The sequence below is a fragment of the Prosopis cineraria genome, unplaced genomic scaffold, assembly GCF_029017545.1.
Source record: "Prosopis cineraria cultivar Desert tree isolate PC_DT_omini unplaced genomic scaffold, ASM2901754v1 PC1, whole genome shotgun sequence".
Lineage (NCBI taxonomy): Eukaryota > Viridiplantae > Streptophyta > Magnoliopsida > Fabales > Fabaceae > Prosopis > Prosopis cineraria.
The window spans coordinates 57118454-57140114 of record NW_026555332.1 but is presented as its reverse complement, the minus strand read 5'-3'; the positions used below and the strand labels follow the sequence as shown (position 1 = coordinate 57140114).

The window sequence follows — 21661 nt, the reverse complement described above, 5'->3', positions numbered from 1 at the left end:
CTTTCTCTCCTCCTCCATCAAAATTATGATCATTTATAAGTTAATAATTTTTAACTACCGGAATCATTTTCAGGATATTCCTCATGCTATAATCAGATTACACTACACTAAAAAATCGTATTTCACTATCATTTGTTATACCTTTGCGTAATGCTCACCGAATTTTCTCAGTTGTATTTTTATACTTCGTATTTTATAATATTTATTTTAATTATGAATTTTCAAAATCCCCGGAGGGTTACGAAAGCACAACGCAGCTCCAACGTCCGATATGGAGTGCTCAAGCGACTCAGCATCGGCAACTGAAGGATATATCGTCGCGGTCTTGCGTTGAAATTGAATTCACATTCACGGGAAAGCAATACAACAGCAATTAATCATATGGTCCCGCAAGAACTCGAGCATGAAACTCGGCAGGTTTGGGAGCATGGATTGGTCAGAGAATCACAATAATTCTTTCAACCATAATTCCAAGGGTCCCAACATTTTGATTTATCAACGACACATACAGTCCATGCTATCAAAACCATCGTCATCACTAGCCAATCTTGCAAGCAACCATAGATTCCTTGCTTTTATTATTTACATTCAACTGTATGTACTCTGCAGACAAACAAAAGATCGCTCTCAATCGTGGTTCTAGCAAGAACAACTAGAAAATAATTTTTGAAATAACCGTAACACCCTGCTGCTGTAGTCGGGTTATAGTTCAAACGTGGCACGGAATTGAGTAGCTTTGAGAGAATTTACCAAACTGCTCATTTTTACATACTGATTTGATCGTTAACTATACAGTTCGCTAATGAAAGCCAAGCCCACGCGGGAGAAAGTTGCTCTTTCATCAGACCAGCAGCAGGGGAAACATCTGATCCTACAGTGTCTGTTAATTTCAAATGCCCTGAATCCATCAAGACTTTCAGAAAATAAAAACGAGAAGGTATCTATCTACCTTGAGGAAAGTTTAGAGCTGCGAGGCCATATTCAATCAGACAGAAGCGCACAATCCAGGCCATCGCGTACGAGTTGATTGATTGCGTCCCTGAACTTGTAATAATCATCAACCTTGTTATAGACTTGGTGAGAAATTCGAGCATATCCAGTCACAGAGCCAACCTCTCCATCTTCTGGAGTCCTGAAATATATTGGGACTTCAATCCCAAGATTGCCCCTCAAATGAGTCCTTAACTTGATAGCATCAGAATCACAAGTAATCCCCAGAGAAGCAGGCAGGCCTACCATGATCATGCTGGCACACATTTGTGGAGGGGTACCTAGATGAGTCCCCCAAGCTTGAGCCAACATCTCTCCCATCTCTACGACAGCATCATGATTCCTCTTCTTAATCCCTTCAATACCACCTTCGAATCTGTCCACAAACCTCAAAACTGCAGGAGCAACCAGCTGGGGACTATAATCCCTCGTGCCAATCCAAGAACATTCTACGGCCAGCCCCTTGCCATACTCATGAGACACCACAGGATGGTGCAAATCAGAGGACTTGGGTGACCTGCGACAATACAAGAAAGCAATGGAAGGAGGGCAGAAGAACCACTTATGCAAATTGCTGGTGTAGAAGTCTGCACCGATCTCCTTCATATCAACATCCGTACACCCAATAGCATGGGCTGCATCCACGAAAACTTGTTCAACATTTTCTTCCCTGCAAATCTTAACCAGTTCCTTCACCGGAATCACCACGCTGGGCATTGAAGTGACGTGATCGATCACAGCTAATCTAACCCTCTTGCCATCAGCCTTTCCTCTTTCCAACGCCCTCCTAAATTCGCTTATAATCTCCTGATCGGAGCTCACAGGAAAGGGAAGGCAAGTTCGATGACTTCACCTCCAGAACGTACGACATAGGCCTCTATTGACTTCTTGACAGCTCCATAAGTGTAATGGAGCATAATGGCGACATCTCCTCTGTGGAATTTGCCTTCGTGAAAAGCCCAAGCGACCTGCTGAAGAACAATAGCAGCAGCCGTTGTGGCGTTATCGACGATGGAAATCTCGTCAAGTAGTTCCGCGTGAACGAGCTCTTTGATAATGGTTCTGGATTGAAGAATCCCCTTCTGGAGGTGGTTCAAGTAGAAATCGTCGGGTTGACTGAGATACTTGAGATTCCATTCTTGCTGAGCGGAGATAACAGAAGCGGGGCAGCACCCGAAGGCACCGTTGTTAAGGCGAGCGACGGCAGGGTCGTGGTGAGAGAACTCGGATTCGATTTCGGAGCGAGTGATGAAAGGCGAAGAAGAAGGAGAAGAGAGTTTGAGCTTTTTGGGTAAGCGGGAAACGGCAGTGCCGTTGATGTGGCCGCCGGAGGCCATTAGAACTTAAGGAGATGAATTGATTATAGCAGGAGGAGGGGCAAGTCGGGGTTGCTTTTAAAAATGAGCTGGATGATCTTAATGCTTCCATCGTGGATTATATTTTTTTTAATCTTCCCCATGTTTTTCACAAAGCTGATTATGCAGCCTGGTATTGTTTTCAAGCAAGTTGTCACGGGCTAAGAGTCTGACACAACACATGGCACTCATGCGGCATTCTGAGGACCCCATAATCCTCAAGACAAGCCTTACCACATACGAATCACACTGTTTTCGCCCTGCCATGGGCTCATCAGGGAGGCGGCACGAGCCCCCGATTAGTTATGCACTCAGCCCGAAGACTGAGGTAGAACGTACCCAATGCCAATGTCGCCCCCTTTACCCATATTGTGCGAGGCTAACCAGCGGATCGTTCATTATATTGGTCTTTACACAATCACGGAGATATCATCCGTGACATTCTCCCACACCCAATCTAGCATGCCCTCGTGCTAGGGGAGAAAGACTCCGCCCAAGGATCGTACATACAGTATTACCATAAACACATCAGCTTACTGTTGAATGGCCACCCGAGTCCTGCATTCTTCGGACCCACTCACACCCGCGAGCCAACAGGAGTGGAGTCAACAACGGCCAACCTTCCCGTCCGAGTCCCTATTTTGGACCCACCTACTCGGAGGCCTTTCTGGAGCGGTGCCGAGATCGACCAGTCCCAACGTGGGACCCCACAGGCACACGGCAGTAAAGTACGTCCCGCTCTGATACCACTCTGTCATGAGCTGAGAGTCTGGCGCAGCATACGGCGCCCGTGCGGCGTCCCGAGGATCTCATAATCCTCAGGACAAGCCTTACCACATACGAATAACACTGGTTTCGCCTTGCCATGGGCTCATCAGGGAGGCGGCACTAGCCCCTGACCAGTTGTGCACTCAGCTCGAAGACTGAGGTAGAACGTACCCAATGCCAATGTCGCCCCCTTTACCTATATTGTACGAGGCTAATCAGCGGATCGTTCATTATATTGGTCTTTACATGATCACAGAGATATCATCCGTGACAAAGTGCTGCTCCTCCCTCCTTGTAATTCTATTGGTGTAATGATATTCTCTTCACTCAAAAAAGGGAAACAAAAGGTCCTTGTCCCTTCGAGCGATCAAATATTTTATAAATGGAATCCAAATCGAGCAACGTTGAAATCGATTGAAAGCTCCCATGAAGGGCCAGTAGTAATACAAACGATCTGTTACGCTGCTCTAGGCCATCATCATGGCAAGTCACCACTCGCGTAGCAGTCGCAGTGAATTCTTTGACGGCAAATGATCGGAAGAAAACAGTTTGAAGAAGGCGACGATAACAAGAGATTGGCCTTACAGTCTTCTAAAATCCATGCTTCTTTTTGTTCATTCACACTGCAACTGCAAGACAATAGATTCTGTTTCTATGCATCAGAGCACGCGAGTATTGACTGGATTGCAAGATTTATGATTTATTAAATAATGTTTTTGTCACGATTTTTAGTTTTTTCTACCGAAATCAAGACAGGTTTAGCTAGCAATGATCATGAGCTTCTTAACTCCGCGGATCTCAAATCTATGTCTTCAATCACTCACCCACTTTTATTCCCTTCTGCGCACATCACACTTCTGGCATAAAGAAAATAAATAATAATAATAATAGCGATGGTAGTAATAATAATACTACACTTGTTATGATTGGAAGAGAAAGTCAAACGCTTATTCGAAAACACGGATGACGAAATGGAGAAGCTAAATGAAATGGGACTTGTAAATTGTAATAATTGTAGTTGAAGCTAACTGTGTACATAACACTATTATATATATATATATATATATATATAATATGTAACTAATGTAAGCGTGCGTTGTCGTGGGTCAGCGGGATTAAGTGAATCAGGGGAAACTCAAAAACTAGTAGCGGCCGTACAGTGAGGTTTTCATTGGAGGCGAGGATGCCGACCAGACAATTTATATACACTACAATATAATCCTCTGTGGACTGTGTGGGTTATTTTTGTATACTGATGCTGTGGCTGATGATTCTTGTGCTTTTCAGTTTCATTCTCGACTTATTTCCACTTTTCATTTAATAAACTCGTCATTTCCATTTGAATGGTTCGTTTGCGTAATCACATGTCGTATTCCTGCCAATTCACTCACAATGCTGACAAGACTTTCTTTTTCATTTTTTTTAATATTGTAAAAATTATTTCGTTCGCTCGGTTGGATCGCCTACTTACTGGGCCTGGACTGAACTCGACATTACGCCCCGTCAAATAAGGCCGCACTCGATCAATAGTGCTCGTTCGGTATAAATTAATCTATAGGTTTAAGTTAGAGTCAAATATCCTGCCCCTCCTATATTTTACCTTAATTACATTTTTTTAATTTTAGAAACCAACATAAATCTCCCAATAGTTATAAAACATATATATTCTCTCTATTTTTAATATTTTATTTCCATCCATCCATTAGTATTTTTAAATCACATATGTTAGATTAAAATATTCTTCTTTAAATATAAATATTATCTAAAAATTATTTAAATTATTCAAAAAATTAATGCATATAACTAATACTTAACAACAACAACAAGTAGTCTTATCCCACTAGATGGGATCAGCTATATGAATTATATGATACAATTATACTCTATCATTTATTAAGCTTTTAGAAATATTATGAATTAAGAGATATTGATCAATAACTTTAAAAATGTTCTTTTTTGTCCTCCTCTACTTCTCTTGACAAGACTCAAAGTTATCTATTTCTTTTCTCATCAGTGCCTCTTGTGATCTTTTTTGTATATGTCCAAATCATTTCAAATGATTTTCTATCATTTTTTCTTCAATAGGTGCAACGTCCACTTTTTCTCATATATGCTCATTTTGAATTTTGTCTTTACATATATGTCTACACATCAATCTCAACATTTTCATCTCTTTCATTCTAACTTTATGCTATTGCTGTATCATTAAAACCTAACATTTAATATCATATAATATTATTGGTCTTATAGTAGTTTGATAAAATTTCTTTTTAAGTTTATCAGGTATCTTAAGTTAGCAAATAACTTATTTAACTTTTTTTCAATTAAACTACCCACCTTGTACCTTATGTGCAACATCTCCATCAATTTTCCTATTATGTGGAATAATCCTTCTCAAATATCTAAACTTTTTCACTTGAGATATAATCTAATTATTCAATTTTACTTTCAAATTACTATTCGCTAACCTTTTATTAAAATTATAATGTAGTTATTATTTCTTATTCTTACTCAGGTAAAAACCTTTTGATTCCAATGTCTTCCTCCATAATTTAAGTTTACAGTTAATCTCTTCTCTTGTTTTCGCAATAAAAACAATATCATCCGTAAAAAATATGCATTTAAGATTTCTTCTTAAATATGCTTAGTCAAAACATCGAAGACTAAGTCAAACAAATAAAGACTCAAAGATAATTCTTGATATAGTTCAATATTTATATGAAAGTCTTTTGTTTTGCGCCAAATGTTTTTATATTAGTTGTTGCCCTCTCATAAATATTTTGTATAGCTCAAATATAGGCAACCCCGACGCCCTTCTTTTCCAATGCTTTTAAAAGTACTTTTCTTGGTACACAATCATAGATTTTTTTAAATCAATAAAAATTATATGTAAATATTTACCTTTACATCGATACTTTTTCATTAATTTTTTTAGTAAATAAATTGCTATAGTCGCCTTACCTAACATTAAGCCAAACTGATTCTAAAAAATACCAATTTTCAATTTCAACATATGCTCAATTACTCTTTCTTACAATTTCATCGTACAACTCATAAGTTTAATTCCTCTGTAATTAACATAATTTTAAATATCCCTTTTACTTTTGTAAATAGAGACTAAGGTGTTTCTCCTAATCGATAGGCATTTTATTTGACTATAAGATTTCATTAAATAACTTAGTTAACCATTACACATATTCTTCACCCGAATATTTTCATATTTTAATAGGAATATAATCAGATCCATTGATTCTATCATTTGTTATTTTCTTAATAGCTTTTTTTACCTCCTAATCGTATGTCCTTTGATGGAATGACAAATTTTATTCTCCTTTAGGAATTACTAAAATCTCCAAAGTTAATTGATGAAACCCACCATCATTGAAAAGTTGAAACACAACTAATAACCCTGTGCAAAAGAAAGCCTTAATTATAGGCATTAACTTGTTTCCTTTGATATGGTCCCAAACTTTCTTAGGATTTTAGTGCTTAATGATTGATAAGTTATTGGGATTTTTATCCCTATGATTATGTAATACTCGGTGAATTTTGGGACTAATTCACTGAATTTTTAGCTCTCTCTTATCAATATATATATACAAAGTTTGTAGGAGGTCACTAATTGGTCAGAATCTCTTTGATTCTATTGGTCAATTAACTTTGATTGAATTTTAATTCTCTTCATTCATTGGTTCATTTTATTTGTCATGTATCAAATTATTAAATTTTAAATATAAAATTCAAGTTTTACGAGAGTGATAATTTTATTCATCTCAGCTTTTTCATTTATCTCGTATCTCTTAATATTCTTCAGTCTCTATCTTTAAGAATTTATGCATCTAATTATTAAATTTTAAATATAAGATTCAAGTTTTACGAGAGCGGTAATTCTATTCATCTCAGCTTTTTCATTTATCTCATGTCTCTTAATATTCTTCAATCTCTATCTTTAAAAATTTATGCATCTAATTATTAAATTTTAAATATAAGATTCAAGTTTTACGAGAGCGGTAATTCCATTCATCTCAGCTTTTTCATTTATCTCGTGTCTCTTAATATTCTTCAGTCTCTATCTTTAAGAATTTATGCATCTAATTATTAAATTTTAAATATAAAATTTAATTTTTACGGGAGTGGTAACTTCATCTGTCTCATCTTTTCCATTTATCTTGTGTCTTTCAATATTCTCATGTCTCTATCTGTAAGAATTTATGTATCTCATTATTAAATTTTAAATATCAAATTCAAGTTTTACGGGGAACAGTAACTCCATTCGTCTCAACTTTTTCATTTATCTCACATCTTTTAATATTCTTCAATCTTTATTTTTAAGAATTCATGTATCTAATTATTAAATTTTAAATATAAAATTTAATTTTTACGAGAGAAGTAACTCCATTCGTCCCAGCTTTTTCATTTATCTCGCGTCTCTCAATATTCTCCAGTTTTTGTTTTTAAGAATTCATGTATCTAATTATTAAATTTTAAATATAAAATTCAAGTTTTACAGAAACAGTAACTTCATCCATTTCATCTTTTTCATTTATCTCGTGTCTTTTAATATTCTCCTGTCTCTATCTTTAAAAATTCATGTATCTCATTATTAAATTTTAAATATCAAATTCAAGTTTTACGGGAACAGTAACTCCATCCTTCTCAACTTTTTTATTTATCTCGCATCTTTTAATATTCTTTAGTCTCTCTCTTTAAAAATTCATATATCTCATTATTAAATTTTAAATATAAAATTTAAGTTTTATGAGAGTAATAACTCCATCCATTTCAACTTTTTCATTTATCTCACATCTCTCAATATTTTCTAATTTTTGTTTTTAATAATTTATGTATCTCATTATTAAATTTTAAATATAAAAATTTAAGTTTTACGGGAACAGTAACTCCATTTGTCTCAACTTTTTCATGGAGTGCTAATGGCATGGATTTAAATATCTGAGAGAGTTTGTTGTACCTCTTGGAGAACATCTTTGTTGTCACTTATGCTGGACAATAGAAAATTAACTTGTACTCTGCTACCACAAAATAGAATAAAAATATATTAATTTATATAACTTTTTCATATTGTTGATGATTGTTTATCTATATTACTTAGCTATATCTATATTGTTAATTACAATGTTCTTATATCAAACCTTAACAATTTGCAAAGATTAATTATTTTATTTTTAAGTTATTAGACATGTAATTATATACAATTTTAATGACAAAACATTTGTGTTATGATTTTTCTGACAATATGTTGTAAATATGAAATCAAAATAAGAAATATAGTTATGTTTTATATATTTCAAATATAAAAAAAAGTACATAATTCAACAATGTTCTTATATCAAACCTTAACAATTTGCAAAGATTAATTATTTTATTTTTAAGTTATTAGACATGTAATTATATACAATTTTAATGACAAAACATTTGTGTTATAATTTTTCTGACAATATGTTGTAAATATGAAATCAAAATAAGAAATATAGTTATGTTTTATATATTTCAAATATAAAAAAAAGTACATAATTCAAATTTTCTACATCATTTAAATAAAAAAGAAAGAATACCTATCTAAAAGTTTTCACGCCATAATCATGTATGATGGAATAATTAAAAATTCAATCATTTCAAATTATATTTGTAATTTACTATAGAGTTGAGAAACAAAGACAAGATATATATAAACAAAATATTCAAAAAAAGAAGACTAAATAGAGAAAATTTTAAAATTTTAACAATTTTAGATGTGTCAATATAAATAATATCCAAAGTGTTTGTTGTAATTTTTTTAAATCCAACACGTAAAACAGTCTAGTTTATCCAAAAAAAGCATCAATTTTGAGACGCCAACGTTGAACTAACAAATAACTCAAAGTCAGGACCAGCTGGATTATCGTCTTTTACAAACTTTGAAACATAACGTGTGCTAATGGTAGTGATACTTTAGTTCCAATTTGAACCCTCCATATGATTAAATTCACATAATTTATACACGCATCTCAATTCATTCTCACATGCACACATCTACATATTGCAGCGTCTGTTATCAATTATCAGATGCGCACACCCACCAAAGTTTGTTTCCAAAGAAACCACTAGCGATGCAATATGATTTACCTCCCAATTTAGGGGGAGGGGTACTAGCAAGGTTATCTCGGCCCTACTTCTTCTTGTCATAAGCAGCTATATTCTGGGGCTCGCATTCAGGACTAAACAGCCGAACCAACAAAGCAGTGCTTGAACTAACAGTTACAGCTCCACAAGCTGCCCAACGAAGACTCCTTGGAACTGTAATTCGAGGACCTGCATGTCCAAGTCGAACAAATAAGAACACCCACGAACTACTTCAAAAAAACTGGAATTGTAAAGATAAGCTCAATCTTCTAGCCTTTTCACACATATTGCAAAATCGGGTTGACTGAAGAGAAAAGGGAGAGCCAGTTTCTGATACATCAGGGAAAGCACTGCACAGTGAGCCTATAGCAACCTAATTGTATTGCCATATTTGAGTGTTAAGAAGCCTCAGCACACCAGCATGCATAAATGAAACAAAAGTGAGAAGGCTGCCATACACCAGGCTGCCATAACTGAAATTTTCTCTAAATGTAGGGGACTGACATTGATTTCTACATTTTTCATAAACAACATTATAACTACCTTTTTTTAAAAAAAAAAAAATTGAAGCATGGGGGGGCCACAGCCCCTGCATGCCCCCCTGTACATTCGCGACTTCTAGGAATCTACCTCCTGGGACTTGGGGAGATGTTAGAGCGAAACAGCTAGTCACTTGACCAGAGTGAATTGACATCGATTTTACTTTTAGAGAGAATAGAATAGCTTTGCAAACACTGTAATTGCTTCAATGACCAGAAATAGAAACGCTAATTACCATAAACGTTTAACCATCATCAAGAGCAGAAATAACTGGGGGTTCAGAACATTAGGAATGGAATTAGGAAGAGAAACCAACGAAACGAAAAGTGCAGATTTACTTTAGAATACATCATACATCATACATCAAGCTTAAGAGGTATAGGTCAATTGATTTTAATGAATCAGGTGAAAAAACATGCACATAGAGCAACAAAAGGCTGACCGCAAATAGCAGAACAAACCGTAATGCAGACGGCAGAGAATCCAAAATGCTAATCCTCCACCAACAGTAAAAATTCCAGCCGTCTGTCTCATGAGTCTAGAACAAGGCTTTGCATCAGACCTCATGAGCTCCCCATCAGAAAAGCCAAAGAAACCCCTCAACGACATTATATCAATGACCTGATACAACTCCATGTCGATTGTCAGAATACCACACACTAGACTACAGAAGATACAAAGATTGCCTACTTCAGCTATTCATGCATTTTGCGATATGTCAAGACTTTATAGAGGAAAGAAAGACACAGAATCAGACAGAAGAATACCAAAGGGTCAAGCTACTATGATCACAGGGTTACTTCAATCGATCCGTTAGTCAAAGAACGCAAACTACAGGTTTGGCTTTCTATCGAATAGTTGGACGGCGCTTTAGAAAACCCCGTGAGGGTAACAAATGCACAAGGAAAATTTAAAAAGAAAAAGAAAAAATTCAAATGAAGGCACACAATAAACAATGAGATCCATACCTCGTCGGTCCGTATGATTGGCGAACTCTTAACTTCCCCCGCTCCCTTGCTAAGCTTTTGGCTTAGGACGAAGAGAACAATTCCGGGCAACGGGCCGAATATTTATAGTGCGGTGCCCCGAGGCCGCGTCAACGAGAGGCAAAGGAAAATCCAAGAAGAATATCTGCATGGTGAAACTGAGTTAACGCTAGTCGCAGGGCATGCTTCAACTTTGTCTCAGACTGGGCTATTGAACAAGAAGCCCATCATGTAGCCCATCTCATTCACCCTGATCCAATCCAACAGGTGCGAATTTAGGTCCCCTCCTCGTCTCAACCGTTGGATTAAACTGAGTAATATACTACCCAACAAAAATTGAGTAATATACATTTAACATTTTCTCAAATAAATTTTTAATATTTTTATTACAATTCTACATTATCCTAATCAAATTTTAGCACTTTAAATTTATTTATTTTATTTTTAACAATTTAATATTTTATTATTAATTTTTAAACATTTCAAATGCCAAGTGTTGAGAAAATGACGAGAATCCAACATCAAACGCACCATTTAAAAAAGTAAAAATAAAAATAAATAAATAAAAATACAGAAGCAGTAGCAACTAAAATAGATTTAAAAAGAAAAAGAAAACGAACCAGCAAGAGATTGGAAGCCAATGCCCAGCGGAGAGCTAGCAGCCAGCAGCGAGGGAGAGCAAGAACACCCAAAAGAAGGCGATGACCTATGGCTGCGAGTGTGAGCTGTGATGATGGAGAACGAGAGGTTGATGGAGATGATGGTGGTGATCGATGAGCTAAAGACTAGAGCCGACGGAGTATGAGGTGTAAGCTTCGATGATGGCGATTTGAACTACGTTGATGGTGGTCGACGGAGTATGAGGTGTAAGCTTCGATGATCTGAAGATCGACATTCTTCCTTTCATTGAGATGCAGCGGCAGATTTTGGGCACATGGTGATCGAAATTCGAAAGGGGTAGGGTTTAATTTGGTAAAAAGAGACTTTAAAAAAATCGACGGCTGGGATTACATTAAGTTCGCTGACTGGTCAATTCTCTATTTGATCCTTCATGAACTAAGAGTGTCCAGTTTTTACTCATTTGAATTAATTTGATTTCATTTTAATTATATTAAAATGAGTCTCATCTTGACTTGAAAATAATTAAGATAGAACTTTATGAAACATGATCAAAAAAGAAGTTCAGGATGGGATAAGATAGAATATTGGATTACCATCGTTCCGTCCCAAATATTATATATATATATTATTTTAAAAATATATATTAAAAATATTAATTATATTAATATATTTATACTTATATTAATTATATTAATTATAATTTCAATATGTGTAATTATTATTTAAAACTAAAATTTTTTTATATTAATAATGTTAATGACATGAAATAAATAGGGTGAAATTTTTTTAATATATTAATTATATTATACAACTTATTTTTATATCTATTTATTTAATAACTTTTATTTGTATTGTATTTTTATTTTATTTTTAAAAGAATAATTAGCTTAGCATATCTCAATTAAAATAAAAAATAATAATTTCATATTATACTTGGCTTGATTGTTTTTGCTACTTTTGTAGCCTAAAGGTTACTTATAATTTTTATCACAATGTTATACACTTATAGTTATGATTAATATAATTTAATAATTAACTTTAAATTATTGTGATCTATATACTTGTATTATTTTAATTTTAAACTTAATAAATTATATGCTTTAAAATTTAATGAATGTTATCATCCATATTTTTTCTTTGACATTATCTGATTTATCAGGATTGCGGGATGTCTCAATCTCGTCCCTATTCCTAACAGAGCGGGATACGGGATAAAAATTTAATCTCATTTTTTTTTTTTGAAGAAGGGATAAGAGTGTCGTCCCATGAACAACCCTAATATAAACTACTAAGACTAATCATTTGATATTCAAAGTGGATAGAAGGCTATGCAAAGTTTTGGGTTTCAGTGTTTTATATTCCTTTTTTTTAATCGAAGAAATGCATACATTACTCCCAAAAAATTGTATCAAAGAAGTTGCTCCTTGCTGATTGCTGGGAGTAGATCCTCCCAGAAGCCATTTTTTCAGCAGCTGCGCACATTTCTAAATGCCAGTCGTCTAATTGATCCAATTGTCTAGCAAGAGACACGTCAGATTGTTTTTAAAAATTCATCTTCGTCGTTCGCTATGTCATAATCGTGGCCGTTCAATTCAGAAACCATTAAATCATGTTCTGAAACAATGAGGCCCTCAAAGGAACTTGGACATTCTATGACTTGTGACCGGTAAACTTGGTGGGAAAAGCTCATCATAGGCAATGTATGATAAAAAGTGATTCATTTAAAAAAAAAAAAAGACATCTTTTGGATATTTTCATGGTTAACATCACATAAATATCTGTTGTAAGGATTTTTCTAATGTAAACTTTTCTCCTTTGCAATGTGCATGAAGGTTTTTATTATTATTAAGTTATGAAAAAATAGCATCTTGCTCTTGTTTAACACTGCAAAAGCTTTATTTGTTGTCAAAACAATAAAAAAATAAATGAGACAGAGGCTTTAACACTGCTACAACGAAAAAATGATGTAGACCAGCGCAGAAGTAGGAACGATCTGTTGGAATTGAAACACTTGTTGGGTTCTTTCTTGTTAACACGTGGTACATTAAGAGGTCAGACTTCTATAGACTTGGCTTATTGTTATTTCTTCTTTTTTGCTTTGTAGTTTTTTCTTTATTGTTTTTATCTTACGTAATCTCTGGGTCTTGAAAGGCCCATCTATTATGGAATTCCAATGCGTGTGTGTGTTTTAATTCGTCAATCATACTTGGCCCTCATTTTATAATTTTTTTATGATTTTGTTTTTTAAAATTTTTGCAATTTCTAATTTTCACAAAAGTAATTTTTATAAGCTTATAATGCGTGTCACACATAGATTTATTTTGTAAGTTCCAATCTATGGAGGCTGATTTGGCTCCTAGATTGCAAAAAGAATTTGATAGCTTACAGGAGGTATTGAGGTTTTTGAATGGTTATGCTTTTAGAGTGGACTTTAGTGCAAGAAAAAAAGGGTTCACAAAGAGTAAAAAATAAATAAAAAAATAATTATTGCCAATAAATATGTATGTTCAAAAGGGGGCAAAACGAAACTAGACAAAAAATACACTATAGCTACTAACCATCATCCTAAGACTATAATCAATAGTAAGTCAGAATGATGGTTAACTTAGTATAAGGTAAATTCAAGATTATCAGTTTTATATAAGAGCATAACTACCCATTACATTTTCAAGAAGTGACACATATGATGAGGTCTCAAGAAAATATAAGTAATGTGCAAGCATATAAGATTGATTTAGTTAATAGTTAGCGATACTAGACATAAACAAAAAGCAACTTTTGGTCTCACGAATAAGCAAGCCAATAGGCAAACTAGTCTTGATTTCACTAGAATTGATGTGAAAATTTATTTGAAGGCTAAAAGACAAAAAAGTATGGAGGATGGGAAAGTTTTATGCCTATTGAATTGTTTTGAAGAGTAAATTATTGAAAACCCTTCATTTTATCATTCATATCAACTTACATGGAAAATCAAATTACACATTTTTTTGAGCCAAAGCTCATATGCTTGTAGTATTCTTATTTTGGAGGTGTAATTTCATCAGACACCACATATTTCATTCATTGAAAAACCATATAACAAGTGATGTCAATCCCTAACATATTCTTATATCTTGCCTTTTCTACATTATAATGATAAGCTAGAGTCGAGCTTGAGGATACATTTAATCTCTTCCTTAAAAGAAAGTGCCTTCATATCACATAATCCCACAATGGGAGAAAGGGGCCTTGCTTTCCATCGTGCACTCAACAGAGGCATACAATACGCAGAACAGTAAATTATATCATATCAATCTCCCATCACATCTACCACAAATACAATATTTTTTCTTATGTTTTCTACAAATTGCATCATATTTTAAAATAATTTCAAAAATACAAAACATGCTTGAAAATATCAAACCATATCATTTCAAATTTTCAAAATAACAAAGTATGCTTGAAAGTATCAAACTATTATCATAAATCAATTTTCACAAATAATTTCATCAACAGTAACAACTAGCATGCTTAAAAAAAGCTATATATAGCAATTTAATAACAATCAAGCATGCTACATAGTTTTAAATACATATTCTCAAATCTAGGATAAGAAACAAATCAAGCCCTCAATGGGCATAGTATTCCCATACAGCTTACATAAACAAGCATAAACATTAATATAAAATCCAATTTTCCCAATATAAATAGAATAAACCATTGTTGCCTCCTTTTCAAGTGCACCCATGCCACTTGTATGTTTGAATCCAACAACAATAAATACAGTTAATCTACACAGTAATTTCGTAACATAATATGTCAATATAACAATAGAAAAAAGTTCATTCACCAAAATACTCTAAAATTTTCTCAAACTTGGCTCTATTATAAATTTAGTCCTTATTCTATAAATTGCTAACCAAAACCAACTTGAATCATTTCCATACCACAAAACCTTCACCACCCTCAATAATCATTAATAATTTAATATTTTGTCTCTAATTCAACAACCTCCAATCCTATCAACATTTTAATAAATTTAACACCTCAATGTATTTTCGTACGATATTTCATAGCCATAAAAATTATAAATAAACTCACAATTCCCTAAAATCACCAATTCGATTTCCTCCTCCAACATTCCAAATCCTAATTTCTCAAACTCAACTAATTTGTTAAAATTATAGATTATTAGTACACACTCTAATTTATCAAAATATTCACTTCCTCCAATTAAGACTTAATTCCCAATATATCCACCTTCAAAATTCATCTTCAAAATTCCATTAAAATTTGCATTCAAGCATGCCAAATGAATTTCACAATTCCAAACTTTTATAATCTTTTATTCATTGTCATATCATTTCTAAAAATTAATAAAAGGCCTATAAGTTCCAATTTTCGCAATTATTGTAAAAAGCACCTTTTATGAGAATCTCTAGTATTTAATAATAACTCAATTATGCTCTTATTACTATGAAAATTTAATCATAAGATCTTTATTACCTAAAGTTCTTAATTAAAATAATTTCCTGGTCAAACATTGCCTAGATTGCTCATACCAAAAATACATTGAAAATTCACATTAATTGATCCATAAATAGAAAAATCACTCCAACTTCTGATTTAATGCCAAAATCAATTTTCAATAACCGGTTCTAAGTTACTCACAATTATTTATCAAAGTTCCAAGTGTTGATTAATTCTTAAAATTGAACTCCTCTTTTTTATGCTTAGGGCCCAATCTTACCACAGCCAAAGAGGAAAAACAAACCTTTTTCAACAAAGGGAGTTAATTAAATTTTAGTACTCACTTATCTCAAATTTTTACGGTTCTTGGTTTAAAAAAATTCAATACTTGCTTTGAGTCATAATCCTTAAACTTGCTCAACACCTCTCAATATTCATATCGTTGGAAAGCTCTGATCACGTAAAGTTTTCTTTTCTTTTCTTTTTTTTTTTGTGAAGGGAGTTTTGGAATTAGAAGTGACTATAAATATCAAATCGAGCTTATAAAAGCTCAAAATTTTAGAAAAGGGAGAATCTAGTCTGAGACCCTAAGGGAGAAAAAATTGCATTTGGGGCTCACAGCATTATGAAATCATTCTATAAGCTCAAGAGCCTTTTTTGCAAATATGTTTAAAGATAAAAAGACACAATTTTTCTTAGTGAGAAAGAAAGAACCTTAACTTTGCTTACTAATGAACAATCAATTATTAATATGTGAATATAAAATTATAAATTTGTAAATACTTAATTGTAAAAATTTGAACTTGTTATCGTAATGAACTTTAGTTTTAAATAAATGAAATCATTTATGAGTAGATGAATATGTACTTGTAAATAATCAAATTTTAAGTTGTAAATTTATTAAGTTGGTTAAAAGAAATTTGTCAACCTTGAACAATAATTTCATTATCGATGGCTGATTACTTATTCATATGTGAATTTAAAGTTGTGAATTGGCAGCATAAATTTGTAAAAATTTAAAATTGCTATTATGATAAATTTTAATTTTGAATATATAAAGTTAAAAATTATGGACTTTGACTTATAAATAAATGAACATACATTTGTAAATATTTAAATTTTAAGCAGTAACTTTATTAAGTTGTCTAAGATAAATATGTCAGCTCTAAATAAAAATTTCACCTCTAACAAACAATTATTTGTTAATAAATGAATTTAAAGTTATAAATTTGTGAACATATTATCATAAAAAATTAAGCTTGTACTTGTTACCTTTTCTTATTAAGGGCAATTGTATCATTTCTCCTTGAAACATATTTGCAAAAAATGTTATTGCTTGGGTGTGTAAGTGGTGATATTATATGATTGTGGGCAGTGGCAGTACCAAGAACTTGGGTCATTTCAACCATTTTAAAATTAATAATTTAATAAAAGTATTGTACCTCACGTGGCTTCATGGTATGGAATTGTGAAGGAATCATCTCATTATCAATGTTAAAAGAAATATATTTTTTTAATATAAATCATTAAATAATTATTCATCAATAAATCTTCTATATATTCTGTAGTTAATTTTTATAAATTTCATAATAGAAAAGCCTTTTTATTTCATTGTTGTAGTAATTAATAATATTATGTATAACTTTAAGAGGGCATAAATTTTTTTAAAACTAAAATATTTTTAAAGTTCGATTAAAGAATGTAAAATATTTAAACTAAAAGGTGTAAAATATTAAAATATATTAACTCTTCTTGTAAATTTTCTTAAGTTCTGGAGGTGCATTTTGAATACCGCCCATGACTGTGGGTCCCACTACCTTTTAAACTACAAAAACAAGAACACCCAAAACCCCCTTCTTTTTTATTCTTCATGTCTTTTCATCTCTCTCTCTCCCTCTCTACACACATGCGCACTTACTTTTCCTCATTTATCCTAACAATCTTGTATAATCTCATAAATCCTCAAAATATATTCTGCAATATTTTATAATTTTTTAAGGCTTTCATAAAATTCAACCAAATAAATTTAATTCCTATATTTTCTTCAAATATAAACTTTCATAATATTTAAATAATTATGGTCTCTCAAGTGGGAATTAATTCAAAATTTTACTTGATTCCATTTAACTAATATTAATTTTTCTCCTTTTCTAGAGATTATGATTTAATACTATGTCCTTAAAATTTAATCATCTAGGTAAATTTTCTTTCCTCAGATAATTATCCGCTAAATCCCAATCACTATGAAATAATGACATGAAATTCAAATCAATGCTAATAAATATTTATTACCCTCAATTTATTTAATAAATCAATTTCTAACATCATGGACTAGAGATGCAAGAGATGGTGTGATATGTGATATTAGGGGTAATGAAATGTAAGCAGATCCTAAGCTTCAAAACACACAAAGATACTAACAATTATGTCATCTGATGATAATGTTAGCACTTGAAATGTCTGACTGACCAAAAATTTCAAACTTTGTGCACAGGACAGGAATCAAAATGGTATTGAAGAGGTAATATAACAAGCATATTGAAAATTTTAATCCGACAATAGTATTAGATCAACAAGAGCAATGGGAAAATAATAAAGTTAGATTCCATGCTCGTTATCAATTTCAACCTCCTATAATGATACTTACTATATCCTTTAATTTTACATTAGATTCACGTACCAGCAATAAATTTTAATGTCCTATAACCTACAACATTATATATATATATATATATATATATTATAAACACTGCAGAAATCAAAAGACGTGGGGAAACTGAGGATGGTGAAAATGTATAAGTGAAAGTGAGTAGATTTGATTGACTGTTAATACTTGGATATCTCCTTTACCAACAACAGTTACAATAGATTGTACAGCAACACCACAAGCCTGGGCTAAAGCCATTATACAGAAAACAAACAGAGCAAAACAATTCATTTATGATCTAAGGCAAAATTTTAGTAAAAATTGTCACAGAAGCAAATGATAATGACACAGGAATAAAAATGTCCACGCACAAAGGGGTAAAACTTAGCAAAACACAAACAGCTTCAATTACCAAGCAACAATCAAGGTAGAAAGAGCAAGTACAAATTCTCTGAAGCTAATAGGAGATTTTATTTGACAAAGAGGAAGATGTCGAGAATCAACAAAATCTAGAAGATGAATTAGATTATTTGAGTAGTAAGCGATAAGAGTGGGAAACCCGAACATGCAAAGCAACGGGATATTCTCTTCCTCCTTGACAGGACACGACGATGGTCCTAGCAGAAAAGCCGTGCGGTGGTGAGGAGAAACTCTGCGATTTCCTCCTCCGCTCGAATGATAGGGATCGACCAAAATTGGAGCATTTAATGGATGGTTCATGTTAACCTTTATGATCAATCTCACGTGACAAATTTTGGAGCTCTTAGATCAAGCAAACGATCATGATTAGTCTGCCGTGTAAGGACATGGATAAATTGGCCACAAAGAGGATTCGGAACCTTTTGATTGCCTTCAGTGTTCTATACTCCTACTCCAATGTGCCTTACACTGTTTTTTATGAAGTGAGAGTTTTTTTAAATTTCAATATGACTTGAACAAAATTAGACACATGACCCAAGAACAAAAACTGAAAAACATGATATTCTTTGTATTTTTCTAAGGGTGGAATATAAATAATTTCCCTTAGACCAATTGCAAATAACCTCCTTAATGTTTCAAAATTGATGATCAACTCCCTTGAACTTTAATACTTTACCACAAACACCTTGCCATTATTATCTTCGTTATCTCCCTAACAGGATTTGCCGCATCACGTTGATGAAAAATAGATGGCATCTTATATATCATATTCGTATCATGTATAATTTTTTGCAAGCAAGTTGAGTGAAGGACAAAAATGTTATTATCTTTGTGCATAACTTAGTTGCCCTAATACGTGTTTGATTTTTAGCTGGCTAAAAGTTCATTTGTAAAAAATTCATTTGACAAAAATTAGTTTACTAGAAGTAATTGTTATAGTAAAATTTGTGTTTGAATATATTTTTTAAAAGTTAATTTAACAAATTAAAAATTATTTAGATTATATATAGTGAAATGTACCTTTAATGTATAATTATAAAAAAATATTGATTTATAATGATTTATAATTTTTATTATACAAATGTAATATATTAAAATTAGAAATGTCAAAAAACGTTATGAAATTTTAAATAACATGACATTTGATATGTTAAATAATAACAAAAAATATAAAAATTGATATATTGAAAAGAATTATATAATAAATAGTTAAACATGTATTAATATTAAAAATTAATATAATTAATTGTTCGATCTATAATGTACAATTTGATTTATAATTGAATTACGAATTGTATTAATCTCTCTATGAGTATCATCATTAGGGCTAATCATATTTTCATCTTTAAAATATATCTGATAAAAATTTTAAATAACATATTTTTTAAAAATAAAAATATAAAATATAAAAATTTGATATATTGGACAAAAATTATATAAATAGTTCGATATATATTAATGTTAAAAATTAACATGATTGATTGTTTAGTCTCTAATGCTAAAAATTTGATCTCTAATTATATTATTTTATTAACAATTATATTTTTAATTAATTAACAGGATTTTTTAAGCAAAAAATAATAAATTAAACATGGGGTGGTATGGTTACATAAATTCAAATACTCAAATTCACTTTTAAAAATTCTAACATTTTATAATCACCAAATTTACTTTCATTTATATTACTGATGTGCTTTTGAAAAGTTAATCTGGACAAAGTTTTTAAATTCAAATAACTTTTTACTTTATATGCAGAAACATTTTCTGAAAGTAAAAAAGTTGAAAAAAACCAAACGGTGTAATCTTTTTTCATCACTGTCATATGCGATCTCCGCCAGCAATTTTTCTATCATGATTCTACGAGCAGCACAAAAATATGTGCTGAACAGATCGAGAGAGCACTATAAGAGGCAATTTAGGAAAAGCCCCATTCTCTTTCATTCTATGTTACTAAAGCACAATCTAAAATTGAAGATTAATTTTAATTTCGTAATAGTTTTTAATGGTATTAAAAAGATTACTTCTCTAAATAAACCACAATTTCTGCAAAATGGAGGATCCACACTTCATTGCTCTTTCATTGTTGGTTTTTATCTTTGCCCGGGGGACGACGGGATGAGGAGGTGGCCGAAATGTGAGAATGACATTTTGCACCTTTGCTAAATTTATATATAGGAAAATATATAAACATAACATATATTCCATATATAATGCCATGTGTCCGAACTAATATGACATGCCCATTTCAGTTATTGAGATATCTGAGATATCAATCCTGAAAAGTTTTTGGTTGGAAGGTGATGTTAAAGAAAATTGAGGGTAGTAATTACCAGCTTTGAAATTTTAAGGAGGAAATATGCTGGCTGAAAGTTGAAAAATATTATATATATTAATGATCTTAGTTTAATTGTTAATAAATTTTATAATAATTATTTTTTTTAGGATGTCAACATAATTCTTCCTATATATTTTAGTCCTTTTCTAAATAAGAAATTGAAATGATCTTTCGCGTTTTACGAAACAATTTAGTTGTGACGTACTAATACAACTCCAGTTGAAATTAATGATTTGGAAGGATTTGTAATCTTCGAAATGGATTAATATAATTCCGGGAAACAAATTGTGGGACTCGGATGCGAAGGTTCCTGGTAGTTTCATCAAGGATGTAAAATTAATAAATTCCGCCCACTCTCGGTTCTCCGCTAATTACTTGGGTGGCTAGGGGTGGAGGAGGAAAATGAAAGTTACCTTTTTGCGCTGTTTTT

The 21661-nt window shown here is 32.2% G+C and overlaps 2 protein-coding genes across 6 annotated transcripts; both read right to left on the bottom strand.

Annotated features, from left to right (window-relative positions):
- Positions 1–518: 518 nt before the first annotated feature.
- On the bottom strand, positions 519–3056 carry LOC129310894 (probable L-cysteine desulfhydrase, chloroplastic). Its single transcript, XM_054952796.1, is given in 2 exon segments — positions 519–1826; positions 1829–3056. Coding segments are annotated over 2 exon segments (1344 nt in total). The 5' UTR covers positions 2328–3056; the 3' UTR covers positions 519–981.
- A 5915-nt stretch (positions 3057–8971) lies between these two features.
- Positions 8972–11660, bottom strand: LOC129286776 (uncharacterized). Of its 5 annotated transcripts, XM_054922827.1 has the most exons (4): positions 11380–11660; positions 10742–10904; positions 10235–10394; positions 8972–9422 (listed from the first exon to the last, which is right to left on the bottom strand). In XM_054922827.1, exons 3-4 carry the CDS (start codon positions 10380–10382, stop codon positions 9280–9282), a joined length of 291 nt encoding a protein of 96 aa, XP_054778802.1. In that variant the 5' UTR covers positions 10383–10394; positions 10742–10904; positions 11380–11660; the 3' UTR covers positions 8972–9279. The 5 variants fall into 5 exon arrangements, with proteins under 5 accessions (XP_054778802.1, XP_054778793.1, XP_054778811.1 ...); XM_054922818.1 differs by lacking the exon at positions 11380–11660 and having other exon boundaries at positions 10742–10995; XM_054922836.1 differs by lacking the exons at positions 10742–10904; positions 11380–11660 and adding an exon at positions 10541–10702.
- Between the last annotated feature and the right edge of the window lie 10001 nt (positions 11661–21661).